Source organism: Brachypodium distachyon, chromosome 5, assembly GCF_000005505.3.
Source record: "Brachypodium distachyon strain Bd21 chromosome 5, Brachypodium_distachyon_v3.0, whole genome shotgun sequence".
Lineage (NCBI taxonomy): Eukaryota > Viridiplantae > Streptophyta > Magnoliopsida > Poales > Poaceae > Brachypodium > Brachypodium distachyon.
Genome location: NC_016135.3, coordinates 3946767 through 3970792, shown reverse-complemented (window position 1 = coordinate 3970792; position 24026 = coordinate 3946767). Strand labels below are relative to the sequence as shown.

The following is a 24026-nucleotide window of genomic DNA, read 5'->3' as shown; positions in this document are numbered from 1 at the left end:
AAAAATCTAAGATGGACTTCTAATTATTTTTGACAAAATTTCAAGATGGAAGCTTTCATATTTTTTGACAAAATTTCAAATTTCCATGGGCAAACTTTTAGCATTCCGAGATGGACTCCAATTTTCTTGTGAAAACTTCCAACGTTTCAAGGATGAAGCTATCAATTTTGTTGGACAAACTTTCAAAAGTATTCAGATGGACTTCCAAATTCAAATTATCAAACTTTTAGGGATAGAATTTTTCTTTTTACAATTTTCAGAATTATAGAATGGGCTATGATGTGTTGCATAGAGCTGGCCTGCTTTGCTTTTTTTCTCTTCAAATAATTGAATTGTGTTTGGGCCTATGCTGGAGCGTGCGTCTGCGGCCGCGCAAAGCCCCGGGCTTTCAACTGCGCAACACCCATCAACATCGTCACTAATAGTAATTTTAAGTACCATAAGATTTTATGAGAAACAATTGGTATGGCACAAAAGATGTGATTAACATGAACAATTACAGAACAAAGCAAACATGTACTTCTCTCCCTAAACATTTTGTAGGGCTCAAACCAGTGCCTAGTTACTTGTCATGAAATAAGCATTGCATAACTATACTTTTAACTTGATGAATACTTAGCAGCAAATTCAGCAATATGATTGTCTGAGCTTCCTCCAGGGCGCATTGCCTCCTTGGCCTTTTGCATCCACTTCGCAACATTCCTTTTGTACTCATCCTTCCTCTCTCCATCCATCACTTCCTTGATGCATCTCTCAACCTCCTCCCTCCTCACTTGTCCATTTAAGCCCTTCTGCACTCGCACGCCCATGTCCCATGCGCTTTCCACATACTTCACGATGGTGAGCTGGTCTGCCCAATGTGGAATTCCCACAAGAGGTACACCGTTAACCATTGCCTCCAATGTTGAGTTCCATCCACAATGCGTTAAGAAACAACCTACATAAATGTTTTGGAATTAAAAAAAATTAAGCTCTTGATAAGTTTGTCATTTTCCAAATGCTTATGTGTAAGACGATAAAAAAAATAAGGCAATTTGTGATGTCATACCTATGGCCTTGTGTGACAGAACCTCAAGTTGGGGGCACCAAGAAACTATTAGTCCATTCTTCTTGCATTTCGTTTTGAGTTCTTCTGATAATTTATGTGCCTCATTGGACCTCACAACCCAAAGGAAAGGCTTACCAGAACTGCATAATCCATTCCCAAGCTCCTCTAGCTGGGATTCGTCGTATTCGGAGAATGTCCCATAGGACGCAAGCACAATAGATGAAATGGTCTGCTTCTCCAACCATTCCATGCAAACCACATCATCGCCGTTGAAGAGGTTGAAACCATAAGACTTGCTGGATGGCAGACGATCATCGTCGAGGTAAAAGGATGGCAAGGATGGGCCTATCGTCTTCGCTCGCCACGTCGACTCCATGTATTCTACCTCCTGCTCCATTGGGAATGCATAAATATCCATGACTCGCGTGAGTTCGTTTTAACGAGCACTAACAAAAAAAATCTGGTGGCAGTGACATTTAGAAGACTAACGCAATCAAAATGAATAATTCTATTAGTTCCAAAATGTGTAAGATAATTATTATTTTCGAAAAGGAGTGAATACCCCCGGCCTCTGTAGTCTGCATAGATCGATGCACACAACCTTGTGTAAGATAAGTGGATGTGCTATTTCTTTTTTTTTAAGGTAGTGGATGTGCTTTTTTTTAAGCTAGGTAGTGGATGTGCTATTTCCATTTGCACTTCGTGTAATTCCATCGCACTTTTTCCCTTCTAATATTTGCAGTTTTAGTAGTTACAGTGATTCGAAAAATTGACTGCGATTTAATACTTATTCCGTTTCAAAATAAGTGAAGCGGCGTATACAGATCCAGGTCACTTGCTCCCGGACGGAGTGAGTATGAAATTTTCAGCCGATTGCACTGAGCCAGAGCACAGATTGTTTAATGTTTGTATACCGATCGATCGAGTGGCAACTGCCAACTGCCATTCTGGACAAGACGAATAACGATGGCTCAGATACTCACCGTTGGCTCGATGTCGCGGAACGAATTGACGAGCACGTCGTCGGCGTCCTCCAGCCCCTCAAACTTCCCAATCGACGCCTTGGTCAACACGGGCTGCAACTCAGGCACTGCCACGAACGGCGGCAAATCCTCCATCCCAAGCTCCACCCCCAGCGCTCCACGCGCGAGCAGCGCGCGCGCGTCCGCCTCCGTGACCGGCATCGCCATCCGCCCCGCGTGAAGCTCCCCGTAGAAGATGTTCACCGAGCACGGCTGCGAGAAGAACGCGGCCGCGGGCACGCCGGCGTCCCCCGCCACCCGCCGTGCCCACGCCACGTGCGGGTCGTACACGAGAACCCTCACGGGCCGCCCCGCGCGCGCCTCGTCGGAGATGAGCCGCGCCAGCGCGTCCGACCCGGCTGCCTCCAGCCGGCGCAAGTACTCTGCCATGTCGAAGCAGGACGGCATGCCGCTGGCGTCGAAGCCGTCGGAGATGGCGGCCACATGGAAGGGCGCGTCGGGGGGCGGGGCCCTGGAGAGCACGTGGCGGGTGACGACGAGCGTGGGGCGGAAGCCGTACTGGTAAGCGAGGCGGCGGCCGAACTGGAGCATCGGGTTCGTGTGGCCCTGCGCCCCCGGGAACGGGAGGAAGAGGATGCTCGGCCCCTCGCTGGTCGCCATGGCCGATTTGCCAGTGCTGTCCATGATTCAGTTTTGTCGGGGCTTCTTTTCTCAGGTGTTCGAACGGTTGCTCGACGATGGATAAATAAGTGGAGTGGCGAGCAAGGTTCTGGAGTCTAGAAAGTCATAATTTGTGGTGGCGCAACTGGATTTTGCTACAAATTTGCTACTCCAACGATGTTTATATAATAGGCGTCGTAGCAGAGTGCCTCGCAAGATGAAGATTCCCTTCTCTTCAAGCTGGTCAAACGAGGCTGCTACTGTCCAGCAGTAAAATAGATTTACACAAGATTTCTTAGTCATGGATTACTTAGTCTCCCTCGTTCAATAAGTTGAAGATTGTTTACCATTTTGTTAGTGTATCTTATATTTTATATGATATCTTGTGGCAAGAGTTGTAGGTCATGACACAACATCAATCGCTCTATTCTTTGACTACGATGGCATGTTGAATTTTTGCCGGAACGGAGAGTTAACAAATGGCACTTAAGACGAAGCATTGGGGAGTGAATGACCGAGATAGATAAATCCCCAGAGAGGGGCTGAATAGGTTCTATAAATTCTTTATTTCTTTTGCAGTCTTTGCGGATAAAAAGTTAGCCTAATGCAACTATGTGAGCAATACGATATAATGAGAAACAAACTTCAAGCACCAAGGTTATCACAAATATAAACATAAATGAATGTAGTAAGGTTAGAGATAACCGAAGCACCCGGAGACGATAATGTATCCTGTTATTCACCTTCTTCGGAAGAGTTAGGCACCGTTTGGAGACGTGTGGGATACCACGAAAGAGCCCCCAACGCAACGATGGCTCACCTTATATCTCCTAGAGCTCCACACAAAGTAAAACTCCTTCCACTAGTGGTAGACCTTGAAATGGCCTCCAACCTTCACACACTTGTCTAGGTTTCAAATCCACAACTTGCATGCCCCCGGAAGACACCTAGCTCGCCTATGGTTCCCATGAACATGAGAGAGTAACAAACAACCAAAGCTACGCAAAGAGGAAAATCAATTTGGTTTGGATGAGCTTGTAGATCTAGGTCTTCTCTATCTTTTCTACAAAGGATTTGATTTTGGTTGGACGAGTGGATAGATCTTAAAGGCTTTTTTGAGCTAAAATGGTAGATCTAGGTCCCCTTTAAGGAAAAAGAAGGTGTACTTACAGGGGTCCTTAAAAACCTGCACGTTAAGACTATCAGGTTTTCTGGATTCTCTTCCAGAATTCCGGAAGATTTTCCAGATGTCTGGAATCTTCCAAATGGCTTCCCGGCTGAGCCTAGAAAGCTACCGGAACTTTCAGGATTTGGTCTATAATTAGCTTGGAAGTTTTCAAACGTCTAGAATCTTCCGGATGGCCAGAGGTAAGAAGATGGTATGGATGGGCATATCGTCTTCGCTCGGCACGTTGAGTCCCATGTATTCTACTCCCTCCGTTTCATAATATAAGAAGCTCACGTATTTCAAGGTTCAACTTTGACCATCAATTAGACTATTAAAATATGAATTATGTATTGTAAAAATTATACCGTCGAAAACTTAAAACTTCTTTCGGATATGAATCAAGTGGTATAATTTTTATAACACGTAATTCACATTTTATTGGTCTAATTGGTGATCAAAGTACAATCTTAAAATGTGTGTGTGCCTTATATTATGGAACGGAGGGAGTACCTCCTGCTCGACTGGAAAAGCCTATATATCCACTGCCAAATTCCTTTTAAGAAAATGAGGGAGCAAATTTGTTCATTTCTAGTCATGTGAGTTCGGTTTAACGAGCAGTGACACAAAAATCCGGTGGCAGCGACACTTAGAAGACTAATGCAGCTAAAATTCCAAAATTTTAATTCTGTTAGTTCCAAAATGTGTAAGATAAGAGCATGTGCTATTTCGTGGTCGACTGAACTGATATTTTCCCACAGCGCAGTCAATTTGTCAGCCGCCGGATCTGCACAAGGATTCCTGCAGACCCATGACCCGTCGCTCTGTGATTTAATTCACCACTGCTATATCCATTTGGACGTTGTGTAATTCCATCGATCTAATATTTGCAGTTTTAGTTTCTGTAATGATTGCATTTTCGAAAAATTGACAGTGACTTACGAAATTTTCAGCCGATTGTTTAATGTTTTGATACCGATTGATCTAGTGAGTGGCAAGCGCAAAATGAGGGGTGCCTGACCACAGGAACAATTACGACTCACCGTTGGCTCGATGTCGCGGAAGGAATTGACGAGCACGTCGTCGGCATCCTCCAGGCCCTCGAACTGCCAAATCGACGTCTTGGTGAACACCGGCTGCAACTCCGGCACGGCCACGAACGGCGGCAAGTCCTCCAGCCCAAGCTCCACCCCTAGCGCTCCGCGCGCGAGCAGCTCGCGCGCGTCCGTCTCCGTCACGGGCATCGCCATCCGCCCCGCGTGCACTTCCCCGTAGAAGATGTTCACGGCGCACGGCTGCGAGAAGAAGGCCGCCGCGGGCACGCCGGCGTCCCGCGCCACCCGCCGCGCCCACGGCACGTGCGGGTCGTAGACGAGCACACTGACGGGCCGCCCCACGCGCGCCTCGTCGGAGATGAGCCGCGACAGAGTCTCCGACCCGATGGATTCAAGCCGGCGCACGTACTCCGCCATGTCCGGGCAGGAGGCCATGCCGCTGGCGTCGAAGCCGTCGGAGATGGCGGCCACGCGGAAGGGCGCGTCGGGGGGCGGGGCCGTGGAGAGCGTGTAGCGGGTGACGACGAGCGTGGGGCGGAAGCCGTACTGGTAGGCCAGGCGGCGGCCGAACTGGAGCATCGGGTTCGTGTGGCCCTGGGCCCCCGGGATCGGGAGGAAGAGGATGCTCGCGCCCTCGCCGCCTCCATGGCCGACGCTCGAGTTGGTTGCCACCGCCATGACAGTGCTGTCCATGATTCAGTTTGGTCGGGGTTCCTTTTCTTGGTTGTTCAAACGTTTGCTCGACGATGGATAAATGGTTGTCCAAGGCTCCAAGTAGAGGGGTGCGCAAGGTTATGGAGTCCAGAACGGTCACAGTCTGTGGTGGCGAACGCGAAACTGGATTTTGCTCCGAGTTTGCTACTCCTACGATGTTTCTGCAATGGATAGATTGGCGTCGAAGCAGAGTGGCTCCCAAGATTCCCTTCTCTCCAGGCTGGTCAAACTAGGCTTCTTCTGTCCGGCGGTAAAACTAGATTTACCCAAGATTTCTTAGCCATGGCCTTCTCAGTCTCTCTTGTTTAGTAAGTTAAAGCATTATTTTATTAGTGCGTCTTATATTTTATTTTATCTATGATCTTGTGGCAGGAGACATGAGACAACAGGAATCTCTCTATTCTTTAACTATGATGTCATGTTGAATTTTTCTCTAAACAGACAGTTAACAGAGGACGCCAAGGTGAAGCATTAGTTTCCCTCTTCAAATTCCCAAGTTTGGAAGTTTGATTTCTGTTAGCATCAGTCTCGAAGCATATGCAACCTTTTAGGGGCATTAGTCTCCCTCTTCAAGGAAAAGACCTAAGTTAGCAACAAATAGTATAAATTAGACTCCATCCATTTCGTTTTAGTTGCATATGCAAATAAGGGGCAAAATAAACGGAATGTACAAAACACCACTTAGTCTCCCCTTCAAAATCCCATACAATTGCGAACTGAGCCTAACTCAGGTGGTTGGTTTCTTGTGATGGATTCACCCACCAGATTCAAGTTCCAGACTTGACATGGGTGCTCGCATTTCTTGAATTTATTCCAGAGTTTGGCCGGCGTTGTGCTTTCAGTGGGAGTGACGTACCCATCAACTATGAAGCGCCTGACTTCGTCAATTTCAAGATGATCGGCCGGTGGCTCAGTCTCTCAGAGATGCTCGTAAGGATAGAGCGTGCGTGCGTGCGTTCACATGGGTGAGCGTGCGTGTGTGTGAGTGCTTGTGTCTGTACTGTGTTTCCTAAAAAAAAAATCTCATACAATTAGTTGCACCATGCATTCAATCTTCATCTCATATATTCTCTACTTTAGCCCTAAGTATCTCATAAAATTGTTCACCTAGCAATAAAAAAATAGTATAGTGATTGATTATGGTTTGGACATCTAAATGTACGAGTATTTTGAGAAAACTTGAAATACTTATATGTTCAACTAAAAAGAAATGGGAGGGCAGAAACTCTAGAAACGAATACAAAAGCAAATACAAAACAAATACAATACGGACTGAGATACAAAAGGAATATTTGTCGAAACACAAAAGTCGGAGGGCATATGGCATCGAAGGTTACAACAATATGACATGAGACATCAAAGATTTATAAGCAATTAATAATTCGAAATGCACTATTACAAATTTATAACATTTGGAATTTTACATGTATGTAGATGTAGTGGTGACTGGTGATCACCTGCGGGATGATCTCCAATTGTGGTCACCAGCTAATTAATTAAGCTCTCATAATTTGACCTGAACTAGTCTACCTCTCCAAATACTTGGCTGCAAATTCAGCAATGTTCTTGTCAGAGCTTCCTCCCTCCTGCATTGCCTCCTTGGCCTTCCTCATCCACTCAGCCGCGTTTCCACGGAACTCATCTTTCATCTCCCCGTCCATCACTTTCTTGATGCACCCTTCCACCTCGGCCCTCTTCACCAAGCCTTTCTCGTCAGCGCGCACCCGCACGCCGATCCCCCATGCGCTCTCCACGTACTTTGCTGTGGTTGGCTGGTCGGCTGACCGTGGCATTGCCACCATCGGCACGCCGGCAACGATTGCTTCCGTCGTCGAGTTCCATCCACAGTGCGTCAAGAAACAACCTGCACATTCAAGAAATGCATTGTTATTGGCGAATTTCTCACTAAATCAGTAACCATTCACGGTAGTATGTGTAAAACATTTCTCATCAGATTCTTACCTATGGCATTATGAGCCAGGACGTCAAGCTGAGGACACCAAGGCACAATTAGTCCCTTCTCCTTGCATCTGCCAAGGAGTTGTTCAGATAGCTTTTCTGCCTCGCTGGACCTGACAACCCAGAGAAATGGCTTGCCGGAGTCGCACAGTCCATTTCCAAGCTCATCAAGCTCCATGGACTCAAGGTTGTAGACGGTCCCGTAGGATGCGAGGACGACTGAGCGAGCGGGCTGCCTGTCCAGCCATGCCATGCACGGCGCCGTGGCGCTGAAGAAGTTGACGCCGTAGGCCTTGTTGGACGGCAGGCGGTCGTCGCCGAGGAAGAAGGACGGCAGCGTCGGGCCGACCGTCTTGGCGCGCCATCTCTTCTCCATGTACTCTGCTTCCTGCTCAGTTTAACAGTTTGCAGAGCATCAGTATTTCGTTAGGTTCAGTTCAGTTGGCAACAGCAGAGCACCGGGTGGTCGTTGACTTGCGTTGACTGACTCACCAGTGGTTCCAGATCGCGGAAGGAGTTGACGAAGACGTCATCGGCATCATCGAGAGCCTCGAACTGCCGGATCGACACGTCGAGGTACTTGGGGTAGATCTCCGGCGAGACGACGAACGGCGACAAGTCCTCCGCGGCGAGGTCAATGCTGACGATCCCGCGCCGCTTCAGGGCGCTCCCGTCGGCCATCGGCAGCGGGGCCCGCCCGGCCCAGGCCTCCCCGTAGACCAGGTCCACGGCGCAGGACTGCGACATGAAGGCGGCGACGGGCACGCCGGCGGCGCGCGCTACGCGGGGCACCCAGGCCATGTGCGGGTCGTAAACGAGCACGGTGGGGGCTCGCCCCGCCGCGGTCTCGGACTCGATGGCCTGCGCCAGGGTGGATGACCCCACGGCCTCGAACTTCCGGCAGTACTCGACGGGGTCGGCGCAGGAGGCCATGCCGCCGGCGTCGAAGCCGTCGGAGAAGGCGGCCACGCGGAAGGGAGCGCCCGGGGGTGGGCCTGTGGAGAGCACGTAGCGCGTGGCGGCGAGGGTCGGGCGGAGGCCGTGGTACGCGAGGCGGCGGCCGAATTGCAGCATCGGGTTCATGTGGCCCTGCGCCGGCAGCGGCACCAGGAGGACGTGCGCGCCGCCGCCGCCGCCGCCTTCATGGTCGGAAGAGTGGGGAGAAGTGTTCACGCTCTCCATGTTTCTGTTGTGCTTGGCTTTCGGAACAGGAAGGATCGATATATAGGCGTCGCAGCAGAGTGGCGCGCAAGGCTCGTTTTTGTTCTGTTTTGCTCTGCTTTCGACAGCTTCTATGAGGCCCGGAGAGCTCACTTTGACCAGAGAAGAGTTGCTACAGCAAGAAGCTGCTCACGTAGATTCTGAGGCTGCCGTCTACTAGTAATTATCTTGTCGGTCAGTACATTTCTAAATTTCTTAGATAAATATATGTCCGAAATTCAAAGCCGTGCTTATGTAATTGCACAAAGACAACTCTCTGGGCAGAGCAGGGGTACTAGCACAAGCCTGCTGAGCCTTTTATTTTCTAGAATATACCCGGATGGATATATCAGGTATTGAGAAGAAGAAATACTTCGAAACAGTTACGGGACCAAAAGCTCAAAGTTATACTCCCTCAGTCACATATTAACTGACTGAAATTTTTTAAAATATAGACGTGTCTATGTCTAAAAAACGTCTAGATACATGTAATAGAAAATCACTTAATATAGAACGAAGAGAGTAAAATCACTCACGCGACACCCGCTCAGTCACCACGGGACAAACAAACAAGAAAAGACTATCCCTAAGCCGACCAGCTCTACGAAAACGACGATTCTAGCGGTACCCGGCACCCTTCTCACCGTCCGTTGCCACGCGTTTTGCCTTGGGATGTGCGCGTTTGTTGTCCTATTCAGCGTCCTCAGATCACGTGGATCCCAACCGCATATCCCATACCGGTAGGTATCGGTACCGGGAGAAAAGACTTTGCGCCAGCTCTACGCCAAGCCTCTCCCTCGGTGAGCAAAAGACAACTTTAAATTTTGAAAACGGCTGGGCGAAATGGGGTAACTTTTTTTTTTAGGGCAAAGACGATCGATCCCCGTCATTCGATTAGATAGGTAGAAAAACTGTACAAGGAGCCCCAAGCAAGGGCTCCAGGAGGAGAGAGGAGGGAGCAAAAGAAAAAGAACGGGGGCTAAAGGCCTAATCTCCCAGGTCGTCGGAGCACGCCTGTGCCCTGCTCTGAATGTCCTCCCAAATCAAATGGGCAACATCGAGGGCCGACATTGCTTTTTCTCTGAAAATCCTACGGTTTCGTTCCTTCCAAATTCCCCACCAAGCGTAAATCAAACTTTCGCTTGCCCTTTGCCCTTCACGCTTTGGAAGGCCGCGAATGAGGGTCCCCCAACTGTCATTGATCGACCGAGAATCAACGTGGGCAATCGCCGTGGTTTGGCTCCAAGTGTGGATGAAGCCGAAAACCTCCTTGGTGAAGCTACAGGCCCGGCAAATGTGTAAGATGTTTTCTGGGTGAATTTTAACAGTCAATTAGTTGCATGATGAATTTTTGCATGAACTGTACTTTCATACAACCTCTCCCAACTGATCCAAACTGAGTACTTGAAGAAATAGAAAGATTGCATACACCCCATATCTAAGTCCCAATTGCATTGAATCGGGAGAGCTAGTAATGAAATCCAATTTCAATTTAACCATAAAGCTGAGACAATGCAATGATGCTAGTCTTGACTATATCAGCAGTCCTGAATTATAAAGTAGTGTTAAGAGAGCACTAATAACCTAAAACCATAAGGTAAGGGTGCTGATTTGAGGCCGGATTTGAAAGCGAAGGTTCGGAATCAATACTCCATACGAATCTTCTCAAGGAGCTTCCATCGCACACGTGCATTGGCATTACTGGGAGCAAAGCCACTCCCAATTCAAGTCAAAGCGAAATGGAACCCGTTTTCCCCTGCGCCGCCTAAGCGGAACACATTTCTTCGAATAAAAAAAGCTATCCATCACTAAAAGAGCGTTTGATCTGAGCTGAAGAACTTGCGCACCACTCAATCGCATCCCATACTTAATTCCCCGCACATGGCCGGTGACGAGGAGGCAGATCGAATACCAAGAGATCAGAGCTTGTGCGAAAGCTCACCATGGACAGCATAAACACCACCGCCCAACGCAGCATCGGCGGCGGCGGCGGACACGTCCTGCTCCTGCCGTTCCCGGGGATGCAGGGCCACGCCAACCCGATGCTGCAGCTGGGCCGCCGGCTGGCATACCACGGCCTCCGCCCCACCCTCGTCGTCACCCGCTACGTCTTCTCCACCACCGCCACCACCGACGGGTGCCCCTTCCCCGTGGCCGCCATCTCCGACGGCTTCGACGCTGGCGGGATCGCCTCGTGCCCGGACACCGCGGAGTACTTGCGCCGGATGGAATCCGTCGGCTCGGAGACGCTGTCGCGGCTCATCTCCGACGAGGCGCGCGCCGGGCGGCCCGTCAGGGTGCTCGTGTACGACTCCCACCTGCCCTGGGCGCGGCGGGCGGCGAAGCGAGCCGGCGTCGCCGCTGCCGCGTTCCTGACGCAGCTGTGCGCGGTCGACGTGATCTACGGCGAGGCGTGGGCGGGGCGGGTGGCGCTGCCGTTGACGGACGGGAGCGCGCTGCGGGGGGTGCTAAGCGTGGAGCTCGGGCCGGACGACGTGCCGCCGTTCGTGGCCGCGCCGGAGTGGTACCCGGCGTTCACGGAGTCAGCGCTCGGGCAGTTTGATGGACTGGAGGAGGCCGATGACGTGCTCGTCAACTCCTTCCGCGACCTGGAGCCAAAGGTGAGCACCACCTGTTTGTTGTTTTGATCAACTGAATAAAGTCAGAGGAACAAACCATTGAAAACTGATTTCCTCTGTTGCTAGCTGAACCGGAAATTTCGACAATGCTATGCAATGATAGACGCACCAACGCTTCATCATGTATGGCAAAAGTTGTTGTGTTTTCAATCAGTCAAAGTCATTTAGAGTTGTATTAACATTTGCCTCATGTTTCTCAAAAAAAGAACATCGGCCTCATGATAGCAAATGTGAGTTTTCAATCAAAGGCATTTAGAATTGTATTTCAAATGTGAAATTTCAAATATAGTATATTGCCTTATGTAGCCACATGGCCCACACCATTATACACGAAGTCAACAGATCCTACTTAGAGGTCCAGCGAGCTCCATTGACCCTGTAGATGTCCTTGTTGGGGATCAGCTAGGGCAACACTTGTTGTCTTCGTGACCTTTTCTTTTGTTTCTTCGCATGCCTGTAATTATCTAAACTCTTCTTCCTAATCGAATAGCAATGGACTGACTTTTCTTCAAAAAACAAAGTCAATAGTTGAATTCCGATTGAGCAGGAAGCGGATTACATGGAATTGGTATGGCGCACAAAGACTGTCGGACCGACATTGCCTTCATTCTACCTTGACGACAACCGTCTGCCGTTAAACAAGACCTACGGTTTCAACCTCTTCTCAAGCATTGCTCTATGCATGGAATGGCTAGACAAGCAGGTTCCTTGTTCCGTAGTCCTCGCATCATATGGGACCGTCGCTAACCTCAACTCTACACAGCTAGAGGAGCTAGGCTATGGATTGTGCAATTCTAGGCAGCCTTTCCTTTGGGTGCTGAGGTCCGATGAGGCAGAAAAGTTGCCCAAAGATCTTCGTGACAAATGCAACACGAAAGGACTAATTGTTCCTTTTTGTCCCCAGCTTGAAGTATTGGCTCATAAGGCTACAGGTATGAAACAACTAAGCTAGTAAGAAGGCAAACAATTGTTAGTGAAATGTGGCAATGAATGAAACTTAAGCTTGTAATGTAGGTTGTTTCTTGACACACTGTGGATGGAACTCGACCATCGAAGCGATTGTCACCGGTGTACCCATGGTTGCAATACCACAATGGGCGGACCAACCAACTACTGCGAAATATGTGGAGAGTGCTTGGGGAATTGGCAGGCGTGCTTGTCCGGACAGGGAATGCTTGGTGACAAGGGAAAAGATTGAGAGGTGTGTCAAGGAGGTGATCTGTGGAGAAAAAGAGTATACGAGGAATGCTGCTAAGTGGATGCAAAAGGCCAAAGAAGCAATGCAACAAGGAGGAAGCTCTGACAAGAACATTTCAGATTTTGTAGCGAAGTATCTATAAGATTAGAGATTCAGACCATGTTTAGAATGTTGTTTTTTGTGCGGGAACAAGAATGTTGAACAACTTTTTGCTTGTTGAAAAAAGATGCGAGTTAAGTAGCTAGGGACTCAGAAAGGCTTGGTCCTCTTTCTTTTAGAGGAGACATAGCACATAAATTTTCTTTTTTGCGAGCAAACACATATCCCCCGAATCAGACAAACTGCGACCATACGTTCTAAGAGCACCACGAATCTCTCCTCGTAGACAAGTTCGGCTCAGTCTTTTTTTTTAGAGGAGACATAGCGCCTAAATTTTCTTCTTTTTTGCGAGGAAACACATATCCCCAAATTAGACGAACTGCGACCAATGCTTCTAAGAGCAACACAAACCTCCCCTTGTAAACAAGTTCTCCAGCAATCCAACCCTCTCTTAATTTATCTATTGCCCCTCAACTCTGGCACGGATTTCATGACGTACTACCCCTCACATCAATGACATGCTCACTACATGTTGGCAGCAGCATGGTCACTGGTACGAGGAGCAGCGCGGCGTGACTAACTTCCAATGAAAATGTTAAATTAGATTAAAAATAAACTGACGTTCAATAATTTTGTAACCTTTGAAATATTTAATGTTGAACTTCCAACGATTTGACGAATGGTTTTTAAAAGACCAACTTTAAAAAAAAACAGAGGCCTAGAAAGTTGGGAGATAGCTTCCCACAACAACGAGATGAAAAACTTTATAAAATCAGCAACAGTCACCTTGCCATTTGTGACCACACTCCGGGCAACCTCGCCGAACTATCGAGAGAGAGAGAGAGAGGCGAGGGAGGGAGGTCCAGGAATGGCTCGCGCATCGGCAAGCCCGCGTAAACGAAGTCGCCCTCCCTGGCCAGAACTCATGCCAGGCCCACCATAGTGAGCAAACTCCACCGCCCAACAAGGACTCCAAAGGGAACGCCTTCGAGGAGGACACGGCGTCCGAGGACGTCGCCGTTACCCGACCAAGACACCGAGTCAGAGCTTTAGCTCGGAGGCATCTCGTTGGCGAAGGATGGGATGTAGCGGAGCTGCACAACAACGCCTTCAAGAAGAAAAACGACGTCCAAGGACCATGTCGTCGTCGGCACCGACAACGTCGATGCAGAGCTTTCACCCGCAGCCGCCACACCCATCGCGGACAGAGATCCTAACCAGGGGCCACCGTAGCAATGTGAGCGTCGGCGAAGCTTGGCGCCCAAAACCACCACGGGCACCGGCCAGGGCGCCGCAACCGCCCCACGCACCGGACCTAGCCACACCAACCCCGAAGTCGATGGCAGTGGCCCGCCAGGCCCCGAACGGGCCCGCCGCACCGAGGACGCTGCCGCGCGCCAACCCCTCGGATCCCACTGGATCCGGCACCACCAACCTTGGATCCGGCCACACGAGCCACAGATCTGGCTCCGCTAACCCGGATCCACGATGCCCCGACGGCCTCCATGCGCGCCGCCGCGCCCCGGACGCCTCCCCGCGTGCCCCACGCCCTGCCAAGCCCCGGCGGCCTCCACGCGCCCCGGACGCCTTCATGCACCATGCCGGCCGAAGACGAGGGAAAACAGCCTTGCCGCCACCATCCCAGGACGTGCCCGACTTCGCCGGCACGTCCTCCGGCGGCGGCGACGCGGGGGAGGGAGGGGAAGGGAGGCTGCGGTCGGCAGCTAGGGTTTCCCCCGTGTCGTTCCATCTAGCTAATCTTATAATCCTGCATGTGGGCGAACGCAAGCTGCTATGGACAGCACGGCTGCTTTCGCTGGCCAGCCTTCGACGAGGCCTATGTCGCCATGGTTGCCGTCAGCAAGTGCGGAGAGACGGGGAACATACTGTGCGATGACCGTCCAAGAGCATGTATCCAACCAAATAAAATATCGAAGGGTCTCTAGGTTGCCATGTAAGAGTACTATTGCACTTAACAGTTTTAATATAGTACTAGCTCACACAGCTCCTATATGAAAATCAGTGTTTTTCAACGGTCTTTTGTAGAAACACACCCATAGTTCCACACACATGTACACTACCACACCACACATATCGGAAGACTAGAGTGGCGAAGCCTTAAGATGTATGAACTCATCACTCACAACTTTCTAGCGACAGGTAAGTCACCTACCACTGAAAGGGTAATCCGTCCCACATGAGACACACAAGGCTACAAACTTGGACTTGTGAGAACAACAACTGTCAATCTCTTTACAGTTTCTTAATATGCGGAGCAACGTGCATCACCGGTGCATCACGAAGAGAGAGGGAGAGAGATGCCAAAGCTCAATTTTTTTGATATTGTTAATTAATTGGTAACTGCTTCCGTTTTGTCTTACTACTGACCCGTGCCTCACCCACTCCTCCGATTGTTTCCCTCCCCTGATGGTCCGATCATTCTCTCTTTCTGAGGCCCACGCGATTGGGTGTCCCACCGATAGGCCCATCACTAGCTTCCTCCGTCCCAAGATATAAAACGTATCTCCAAACTCATCTGGAGTCGAGACTTCACCGAAATTGCGCGCATATGTCTCGACTTACATGTGAAAAGTATAACCTCGACTAGTACGTAATTCATTTGCACGGAACAAAATAAAATGTGCTACGCAGTATATTTGAACTAAACTCTATGCTGGTAACCTTAGCATGAAAGATCTCTATTTTTTTCCTCATATTTATCCATGTATTATTGCTACACTGTTAAATATAAAAATTTACATTTACACTATTAAGCTTACTCGATCATCCACGCTCCCTCCGTTTCAAAATGCAAGGCACATATTGACTCATTCTACTACGGAGGGAATAGAAAGCAAAGCAAGCTACGCTGTCGGGTAGGAAGGTTTCATGGCGAGCCCACACATGCCTGCCTCATCGGCGACGTCCCTCTCCAACCTGATGAACCCATCTTCACCCCACGACGTGCCCCACGAGTTCTTGACAAGCCAGTACTTGGTCCCGTCGCCCGCCACGCCGTAACCGACCGCGGCGACACCATGGTCGAGCTCCGTGCCGCAGGCACCAGTGAGCACGCCGCCCTTGTAGAAACGGAACAAGTCATCCCCTCCGTCGACTGCGATGGACACAGGCTGCGCGGCCACCGCCTTCTGCAGGGACGCCTCGTCGTTAGCCGGCACGTCCTCGTACCCCTTGATGGACGCCGCGATGTTGGACTCCTTGTTGGAGTTGCAGGTGCCGTCAGCGCCGGTGTAGGGGTAGTCGGCCTCGGTGTCGAGGCCGCCGTTGTTGACGATGAACTCAAAGGCGTTGTCCATGAGCCCGCCTCCGCAGCCCTTGTTCTGCATGCCCACGTCGCAGTCCACCAGCTCCTGCTCTGACAGCGAGATCAGTTTTCCGGTGCTCACCTTGACGATGCCTTCCATGGAAGCCACCGTGGAGAAGGCCCAGCAACAACCTGTTGTTTTATTATGTTACACATCGTTAGCCAGTACTGTAAATATACATACAAGTGTAACATAATGAATGGATAGTTTGTGCTCGGCACATAATGTTAATTGACATTGTGCGTCCTGCTAAGTTTTTTTATTACGAACCAAAATTGACCAAGGAATTCGACAATTTCATTCAAACCTAAATATCAGCATTTTTGTGTAGATGACTGATGAATTCAAGCCAAGTTGGAAAAAGAATTCAAAAATAATTCCAATTTCACAAAAATTGGATGGTTTTAAGCCAAACTCAAGCGCAAATTTAGGTGGCTAATTTACATCATCGTCTGACTGAATTGAGAAAACCGTAAAAAACTGAAATACAAGAAATTCTAGTGATGTCGTAAGTGTCCAAAATATTTATGAAACAAAATATATATATTTAGAAGGATATAGTCCACATGAGCTTACCGCATTGGCCTTGATCTTTGACAGGAGTGACTGCGCCGTTTGCCCTCCAGTCCACAGAAGCTGGGAGATCATCGATACTTACATTCGCATACCTAAACCCAGTAGCCCGAGCCTTGCTACCAATCACTTGCATTTTATAACCCTTGTGCATAGCTCTGAACTCATCTTTGGTGATATCCGCGAACTGGTTGGCCTCGAGCCAGAACTTGTGATTCCCGGCATTCACCGACTCGATGAACCCAACATTGGCCTTGAACACCTCTAGCCGCCGTGCTTTCTCGGCGACGTCACTGTACACGCGGCCGTACCTGGCCATCCACTGTTCGTGTCTCGCGGCGATTAACCAATCATCGTCGGCAAGGTCACGCGCTCCGAGAGCACCAAGCGCGAAGGTACACACAACGAGGGCGAAAAGGAAACCCATCGAGTAGCTAGCCATGGAGTAATGGAGCTGATGATGTTAAAGGGGTGAATCAAATGTGGCCGTGGTAGTATTTGTTTGATGATAATTATGGGTGTAATGCTGTCATTTTATAGACGGGGAGATGGCTCAGCTCTTCTGAACTGCTGAGATTTGGGGCTACGGAGACAGTGATCGCTGCGTGCCGTGAGAGGACACAAGTAATTCTTGTTGTTAAACTAAGGCACGGATTAGCTTTGGGGGCGAACTGACAACAAATATTATTCAAATTCAAATGTTGTTCGAGTAAAGAACGTTGACCATCTTGTGTCTACTTAAGATTTAATTAATTTCAGGAGACGAATAAACAGGTGGAATAATACTCAGATCGATAAAAGGCGCGAATTTGTTTTAATAAAATGGTGCGAATTAATTAATTATCTGTTGGGGGCGAGCTTAATTATAGCTGCTGGCTGGGAGATCTTGGGCGTTCCAGAAGAAACCCTACCTGTCTTGATCAGTTGATCCCCAAATCGGACTCCATCTCGCTGCCGCCGCCGTCACAGGCCTCTCTCCCGCCTACGTCGTCCCAGCCGGCTCCGCCACCTAGCCGCCGCATCCGATCTCCTGGCCGCCGGCCCCAACGCATCGCTGCCGCTTACCCTCCTGCTGTCCTGCATCGGAGTTCCGGCCGCCGCCTCCCCTCGTTCTAACCGCCAAACGCCGCCAGTCGCATCCTCCTCACTGCTCGCCGGGGTGCCCGCGTCCGCCTCACCGCCGCCGCGTCCTCGGTACACGCTACTCACCACCTCAATCCCCTGTTTCCTCTTTGAACCTCACGAGCTCACATTCAGAATATGCGGAAGACTTGTAGTTTACAAGGCTGGAAATCAGATCTTTTCCTTCTGTGAATACAGGAATATGGTAGAGAGTCCTTTGCAAGCTGATAAAGAATTTGATAGTGATTGCAGCAAGTAGGTCTGGTTCATTGTCTTCAAGCATGAAAGAGGCTCGTACATCGTTCTGTCCTACTATCAAATGTGAAGAAGCACTTAGAAGGGAATTGGAGTACCGGAAAAGGCTGGAAGTTACTCATCCAAATTTGCTGATTGCGCTCAATGGAGGCCTTGCACCATCCAATGAGATGTGTGCACATCCAACCTCCGGTGTATTGAAAAGAAAGCCAGCTCCTGAGATCAATATGCCTTCACCACAGTCAAGTTTCAGTTTCGCCACTGCACGAATCCAGCCAGCAAACTGGCAGTCCTCGAAGAAAAAAGTAGCAGTTCCACAGTCCCCATCACAGGCTCTTCAAATACCCAGAGCAAATTCAGTACCTTCCTTTTGGTGCAAAATATGCAAGGTAGATTGTGTTACTGAATTCAATTTCAACTCCCATATTGGAGGGAAAAAACACAAAGCCAAGAAGATAGAGATTCTTGGTAATAGGACCACTGGAAGACCTGGCATTCAGTTTGCGGGCAACATGAATCCTGGACCAAATGACCGTGCAGTTTCTGGAAGCAGAAATTATCAACCAAATGTGGGTAGGAGCAGTATTGCTGGACCAAGCAGCAACATGTCCTCCGGCGTCTAGAAGCAGAACCAATGGTTCAAATGAGAATCGATGCAATGCTCCATTGATGAACAGTTTCAACTCGCACTGCAATCTGATGAGAAAATAAAAGCTCCCTGTTAATTTCTTCAGAAGGGCAGACCGGCAAAAGTTCTTGGACCACCAAGGAATCTTCATCTGATGGTGTTGGACCAAGCAACAGTGGACCAGATGAAAATGTATGCAGTGTCCTATCTGAAAGCAGTACGCAATTTGCACAGATATCTCCTGTCTTAGTTTTCTTTAGTTCTGTGGTATGGTATGCCATGGCATGATCCAATGGAACAAAAATTACTAAGGAAACCTTTAATTGTTGCTGTAAGACTTTTCTGTTACCCATAAAGAAGGTGATTCTGACTAATACTTTGTCCATGAGTAGGAATAAATTAGTGATTTTGGAAAGCTACCTAATACCACACAAAGCTTTAGCATTGATGATTAATAAATTTCAGTCTCTGAATCAATTCATGAATGCTAACCATACCATACTCAACTATTCACTATTTGCATGTCTGAACTCTCTGGCCCAAGTTACCCCTTGTGTTGTAGAGTGTTGTGCCCGTAGTCGTGTTTTAAGAAAGAGCAACTAGGGTGGAGAAGATGGCCTCTCAAGGCATTCGAGATTTCGGTTGTCCGATGCCTGCTTCTGCTGCATCCGAGACATTGATTTTGACTGGTGGGTTTGTTTTGCTTCACCTGTGTGGTTGTGGCTTTGCTTTTCACGTTGCGTTTGTTTGGTACACTGCTTTGCTTTGCTTCACCTGTGTGGTTGTGGCTGGCCCTTGTGTCGCATTGGTCCCGCAGGGCAGTCTCTTTGTTAGCCTCAGGTGTTTGTGGTGGCAGCCGAGGTGGTTTCCCGCTGTTGCCAGGGACAAAGTAGGGAGTTTTTTTGTGCTTCTCCATTCAGCCTCTGTACACAGCTATCAACTCGCGACTCATTGGCTGTACATGTTCTACAGTTTTTGGTGTCCCTGCAGCCGGCCTATGCCCTTGCCCGGAGTGTATGGACACATAGCTTTTTGATCTCATCCTTTTCTACCTCTTTCTCTCGTTAGCCCTCTTCCCTCGTTGTTCCTCTAACTGGCAATGATGTCAATATGAAGCAGCTCTGATTTAACTGGGCAATAATATCAACATGAAGTATCTCTGATTTAACTGGGCAACAATATCAACATGAAGTAGCTCTGAATTGGCAATAACATGAGGATTTTTTTTTTTGGATTTGCATGATTCGATCTCGTGTTGCTAATATAAATAATATTACAAGAAAAATTGAACAACGATCGATATTGCTTATTTGCAGTATCTCTTTGTCAGTAATTACTAATTATCTTGAAGGACAAGTCACCAGACTGATAAATAAAGAGGAAGAATTAGGGGTTGTGGAACATGCAAGCATAATCAACAGTTGTATTTAGTGCTTTCGTGAGATTTATTTTTGTCAAAACAGAGTCGGATTTAGGAACATTATTGTTTAAATGGGTATATTATTTCTGATGCCAGGGTGTGTTACTGTGTTACATTCATTAAACATCGGTAATTCGCTGATAGCTTATTTATCTTGATTTATGGTTTTTACCATATGATGTGTGTTTCAGTTGTTTCAAAATTCGAATAACTTGATGGTTCTCATATAGTAACAAAATGGATGTCATATTTAACCTAGAATTCATAAAACAGTATATGATGCTTAATTATTTGTTCCCCAAATGTGTTGGGACTCGACACTTTCTTGCTTACAGATACAGATTGCTGAAAGAGCTTGGCACAAATGTAACTGAATAGATTTGATTGTGTTGATACCAAATTTGCTATTATTTTTTAAACACGTTCATCCTGTATTTGTTAAGCAATCTATAACTAGTGGGACAAATTTATTTGCTTCTGTATTGGAAGGTGTGACACTTGAGGCCCTTTTTGTAAAATGGATATGTATCATTGAGTAAATCCACTTCAGGGTTCATGATTTTTAGATTAGAAATATAGGAAGTTTCATATGCAGCTCTTTGAGCAGATGTTCTAGCTCCTGGTTCAGAAATTGCAATTCCTTCTGCTATTTTTTTTTGTTATCTAAAATTATGATCGAACAGATTGACACTAATTTAATTCTACTTCTTTGATCTATCTCATATTGATGAAGTTGTCATTTTATGTTTTGTTGTTCTGTCCTTTCATGTCCTAATAAGTACTCTCTCCGTTCCATAATTCTTGTCTCAAATTTGCCCAAAAATGGATGTATCTATTCTTAAAAAGTGTCTAGATACATGTAATATTTCGACAAGAATTATGGAACGGAGGGAGTAGCTTTCTTGTGATTGATGTGATCATTGTTTCTACTTTTTTGTTTGGGTGTTTTGTGTCTCAGGCGGTGACGACGAGTTGCAAGTACCTCTCCAAGCATGATACTGAATCTATTTGCTCCAAGTCTGGAACAAACTCTCATGTGAGTTAGTTTTTCCAAATTTACTTTTAGCCACCGAGTCAAGATCAAAGGTTCTGAAACACCTGAAAAGTTGGAATTTCAGTTCTATTCCCTGAAAAATAATTTAGTCGTACAAACATAGATGCATGTCACCAGTTACTCTCGCTGGTTTACTGTCCATAGCCCATCATTTGCACAGTGGAAAGAAACACTCATTTAAAAAGAATTTAACACAACATAACCTTGAATGAAAAACTTCAACTAATTAGTAATTCCTGAAGAACTAAATAGAGGTACAAAGTAGAAACATTGAAATAAGTGCATTTTTGCTTTTCTCAATGAATATATATATATATATATATAGTGAAACAGGAGTTTAGAATTTAATTTCTAAAACATAGCGCATATTTATTCACATAACTATGTTCTCACACTTTATATATGAACATTTATAAGAACAGGTGGTATATATTTATACACAGGCGTAGGCTTCACAGGTGATCACAACAAGCTATACGAAAAATATAAGCGGAAGCACATCTATGCTGTCGGGTAGGAAGGTTGCATAGCGAGTCCACAAAGGCCTTCCTCATCGGCTATGTCCCTCTCCATCCTGATGAACCCCTTCTCACCCCACGATGTGCCCCATGAGTTCTTCATCAGCCAAAACTTCGTCCCGTCGCTCGTTATGCCGTACCCGACCGCGGCAATGCCGTGATCAAGTTCTGTGCCGCATGCACCAGAGAGTACCCCGCCCTTGTAGAAACGGAAGAGGTTGTCCCCACCGTCGACAGCAATGGAGACAGGCTGTGCGGCCACCGCCTTGAGCAGGGACGTCTCGTCGTTAGACGGCACATCCTCGTACCCCTTGATGGATGCGACGTCATTGGACTCCTTGTTGGAATTGCAGCTGTCATCGGTGCCGGTGTAAGGGTAATTTCCCTCGGTGGTGAGGCCTCCGTTATCGATGATGAACTCGAAAGCATTGTCCATGAGCCCACCCTCACAGCCCTGGTCCATGCCGTCCACATCGCAGTCCACGAGCTCCTGCTCTGACAGTGAGATCAGTTTCCCAGTGCTCAGCTTGACGATGCCCTCCACGGACGCCACCGTGGAGAAGGCCCAGCAACACCCTGAAATATATGAAGATTGCCACTAGTTAACCAGTCTCGGAACTCAATTATGCCCATTACACACAGGTTCAGACTAACTTCAACCAAGATTCAGTCGGCAGTTAGTTACTGTCCATACTGAGATAATAGAATACTTATAATTTATTGATGTAGACATAGTTTCCACGGGTTCATGTGAACATAATCTTACCGCATTGTCCTTGATCTTTGATTGGAGTGACTGCACCTTTCGCTCTCCAGTCCATGGACGCTGGAAGGGCGTCAAGGCTGACATTCGCATACTTAAACTGGGTCGTCCGGCCCTTGTTAGCAGGGACCGGCTTATATCCAGTGTGGGCAGCTCTGAATTCATCGACGGTCATATCAGCGAACTGGTTGGCCTCAAGCGAGAACTTGTCGTTCCCTGCATTGACCAACTCGATGAACGCGACATTGGCCTTGAACACCTCCAGCCTCTGTGCTTTCTCTGCAACGTCATTGTACACGCGGCCATACTTGGCCATCCACTGCTCGTGCCTCGCGACCATGGACAGATCGTCTGTGAGGTCGCGTGCTGCCAGAGCGCTAACCGCACAGGTGCAGGCAAGGATGGCAATGAGGAAACCCAGTGAGCGGCTAGCCATGGTTGGGGTGGATGTTGGAGAGCTGGGTGCGGTAAAGGTAGCTGTGGTAAACTTGTTTTATGATAATTGTGGGTGTAATGCGGACTATATATAGATGAGATGAGATGCCTCAGCTGTACTGAACTGCTGAGATTCGGGGCTAGGCAGATAGGGATTGCTGCGTGCCGTGAGAGGAGGATATTAATTATTGTTAAACTAAGGCGTGGATTAGCTTTGGGGGCGAGCTGAGAACAACAGTATTTAATATTGTTCGGTTGAAGGATGTTGAACATCTTGTTTGCTTTGTTAAACAAAGATGCATATTACTTGCCTTTTGGGATCGTGCTGTTTACTGTGTTGAACTGAGCTGAGCTGTGCAATTTTGTTATCGAAGGAACTATTTACAAGTTTTCGCTAGATTTTCTTGTTACGCCTAGAAAGACTATCGCAATGCCAAATAAAGCTTTAATGCTGATGAATTTGAGTCTATATCAGTTCAAGCATGCGAATGTAAGATATACTCATTTAAGCATAATTTGCAGGTCTGGACACTCTGACATAAGTGGCCACTCGTTTTTTCCTTCTGTTTTTTTAACCAATCAGACGCTCGTTTTATTCGCTAAAAAGTGAGACTTACAGTCATGTTATATGAGGTGCTCATTTCCCACTCAGGCTCAAGTGGCCGCTCGTTAGTCCAGGCTTCACCGACCCTTTCAAACGTTGTTCGATTTGAATTGTTCGACTTGAATTGTTTGACTTTTGATTACTATACAATAAAAATGGCTCTATGTTTCGATTGATGCAGAAGCCGGATTTTTTTCCTTTAAATATATGAGCCAGTGACCACCAGGTACTTGATTTCAGAGGAGACGGGTGGGCTGGCGAGAACGAAGCAACTTGTTTATTTTGTTTCCAAAGGCTCTCATGGCTTCTGCGGCAGAAAAACAACTTAGCGTCCTTGCGCCTTGCGAGATTATACGTACAGTCCATAATACTGATATCTCTATTCATAAGAATTAAGAATTATCACGATCTTCCTGACTGAACAGAGGAAGAAGCAGAGGGTGATGAAACTGAAGATAGATTTATTTTTTAAGAATCAACTGAAGACATATTTTGTTTAGAGGAAACTGGACACAGATTTTTCTTTCTTTTTTTAGAATCGGAAACTGAACATATAAGGCAAGAAGGTTGTCGTGAGCTTAGTGGGCCACCGGACAGAATACTGAGCC

At 47.6% G+C, this 24026-nt stretch overlaps 6 protein-coding genes and 1 long non-coding RNA gene across 10 annotated transcripts; 3 read left to right on the top strand and 4 right to left on the bottom strand.

Annotated features, from left to right (window-relative positions):
* Window positions 1-419: 419 nt before the first annotated feature.
* LOC100837230 (UDP-glucosyltransferase UGT13248) lies at window positions 420-5732 on the bottom strand. Of its 2 annotated transcripts, none has more exons than XM_024455682.1 (3): window positions 4900-5732; window positions 1049-1436; window positions 420-937 (listed from the first exon to the last, which is right to left on the bottom strand). In XM_024455682.1, exons 1-3 carry the CDS (start codon window positions 5602-5604, stop codon window positions 600-602), a joined length of 1431 nt encoding a protein of 476 aa, XP_024311450.1. In that variant the 5' UTR covers window positions 5605-5732; the 3' UTR covers window positions 420-599. The 2 variants fall into 2 exon arrangements, with proteins under 2 accessions (XP_024311450.1, XP_024311451.1); XM_024455683.1 differs by lacking the exon at window positions 4900-5732 and adding an exon at window positions 2032-4893.
* Window positions 5660-7160, top strand: LOC112269275. The gene is made up of 2 exons (XR_002960881.1): window positions 5660-6088; window positions 6443-7160. It is a non-coding gene; the product is annotated as an uncharacterized LOC112269275 (long non-coding RNA).
* Window positions 6987-8790, bottom strand: LOC100833765 (UDP-glucosyltransferase UGT13248). The gene is made up of 3 exons (XM_003581114.4): window positions 8077-8790; window positions 7588-7972; window positions 6987-7489 (listed from the first exon to the last, which is right to left on the bottom strand). The coding sequence occupies exons 1-3, from the start codon at window positions 8764-8766 to the stop codon at window positions 7152-7154; spliced, it is 1413 nt and encodes a 470-aa protein (XP_003581162.1). The 5' UTR covers window positions 8767-8790; the 3' UTR covers window positions 6987-7151.
* Window positions 8791-10496: 1706 nt separating this feature from the next.
* On the top strand, window positions 10497-12861 carry LOC100835297 (UDP-glucosyltransferase UGT13248). Of its 2 annotated transcripts, XM_010241396.3 has the most exons (4): window positions 10497-11405; window positions 11490-11546; window positions 11971-12355; window positions 12438-12861. In XM_010241396.3, the coding sequence occupies exons 1-4, from the start codon at window positions 10728-10730 to the stop codon at window positions 12761-12763; spliced, it is 1446 nt and encodes a 481-aa protein (XP_010239698.1). In that variant the 5' UTR covers window positions 10497-10727; the 3' UTR covers window positions 12764-12861. The 2 variants fall into 2 exon arrangements, with proteins under 2 accessions (XP_010239698.1, XP_003581165.1); XM_003581117.4 differs by lacking the exon at window positions 11490-11546 and having other exon boundaries at window positions 10501-11405.
* A 2543-nt stretch (window positions 12862-15404) lies between these two features.
* Window positions 15405-17348, bottom strand: LOC100836926 (senescence-specific cysteine protease SAG39). Its single transcript, XM_003580999.3, has 2 exons — window positions 16623-17348; window positions 15405-16177 (listed from the first exon to the last, which is right to left on the bottom strand). The coding sequence occupies exons 1-2, from the start codon at window positions 17059-17061 to the stop codon at window positions 15585-15587; spliced, it is 1032 nt and encodes a 343-aa protein (XP_003581047.2). The 5' UTR covers window positions 17062-17348; the 3' UTR covers window positions 15405-15584.
* Window positions 17349-17490: 142 nt separating this feature from the next.
* Window positions 17491-18998, top strand: LOC100836307 (zinc finger protein 318). 2 transcript variants are annotated; one of them, XM_010241395.3, is made up of 2 exons: window positions 17491-17813; window positions 17940-18998. In XM_010241395.3, the coding sequence occupies exon 2, from the start codon at window positions 18023-18025 to the stop codon at window positions 18617-18619; it is 597 nt and encodes a 198-aa protein (XP_010239697.1). In that variant the 5' UTR covers window positions 17491-17813; window positions 17940-18022; the 3' UTR covers window positions 18620-18998. The 2 variants fall into 2 exon arrangements, with proteins under 2 accessions (XP_010239697.1, XP_014751054.1); XM_014895568.2 differs by having other exon boundaries at window positions 17491-18998.
* A 2468-nt stretch (window positions 18999-21466) lies between these two features.
* Window positions 21467-22964, bottom strand: LOC100836000 (senescence-specific cysteine protease SAG39). The gene is made up of 2 exons (XM_010241394.3): window positions 22383-22964; window positions 21467-22192 (listed from the first exon to the last, which is right to left on the bottom strand). The coding sequence occupies exons 1-2, from the start codon at window positions 22813-22815 to the stop codon at window positions 21600-21602; spliced, it is 1026 nt and encodes a 341-aa protein (XP_010239696.1). The 5' UTR covers window positions 22816-22964; the 3' UTR covers window positions 21467-21599.
* Between the last annotated feature and the right edge of the window lie 1062 nt (window positions 22965-24026).

Coding starts and splice junctions, on each gene's coding strand:
- LOC100836926 (XM_003580999.3), bottom strand. CDS start 17,061: ATGGCTAGCTACTCGATGGGTTTCCTTTTCGCCCTCGTTGTGTGTACC. Junction 16,178..16,622: donor CAAAGATCAAGGCCAATGCG/GTAAGCTCATGT, acceptor ATAAAACAACAG/GTTGTTGCTGGGCCTTCTCC.
- LOC100836307 (XM_010241395.3), top strand. CDS start 18,023: ATGAAAGAGGCTCGTACATCGTTCTGTCCTACTATCAAATGTGAAGAA.
- LOC100837230 (XM_024455682.1), bottom strand. CDS start 5,604: ATGGACAGCACTGTCATGGCGGTGGCAACCAACTCGAGCGTCGGCCAT. Junction 1,437..4,899: donor TCCGCGACATCGAGCCAACG/GTGAGTCGTAAT, acceptor CCAATGGAGCAG/GAGGTAGAATACATGGAGTC. Junction 938..1,048: donor TCTGTCACACAAGGCCATAG/GTATGACATCAC, acceptor ACATTTATGTAG/GTTGTTTCTTAACGCATTGT.
- LOC100836000 (XM_010241394.3), bottom strand. CDS start 22,815: ATGGCTAGCCGCTCACTGGGTTTCCTCATTGCCATCCTTGCCTGCACC. Junction 22,193..22,382: donor CAAAGATCAAGGACAATGCG/GTAAGATTATGT, acceptor CATATATTTCAG/GGTGTTGCTGGGCCTTCTCC.
- LOC100835297 (XM_010241396.3), top strand. CDS start 10,728: ATGGACAGCATAAACACCACCGCCCAACGCAGCATCGGCGGCGGCGGC. Junction 11,406..11,489: donor TCCGCGACCTGGAGCCAAAG/GTGAGCACCACC, acceptor CTCTGTTGCTAG/CTGAACCGGAAATTTCGACA. Junction 11,547..11,970: donor ACGCACCAACGCTTCATCAT/GTATGGCAAAAG, acceptor CCGATTGAGCAG/GAAGCGGATTACATGGAATT.
- LOC100833765 (XM_003581114.4), bottom strand. CDS start 8,766: ATGGAGAGCGTGAACACTTCTCCCCACTCTTCCGACCATGAAGGCGGC. Junction 7,973..8,076: donor TCCGCGATCTGGAACCACTG/GTGAGTCAGTCA, acceptor TAAACTGAGCAG/GAAGCAGAGTACATGGAGAA. Junction 7,490..7,587: donor CCTGGCTCATAATGCCATAG/GTAAGAATCTGA, acceptor TTGAATGTGCAG/GTTGTTTCTTGACGCACTGT.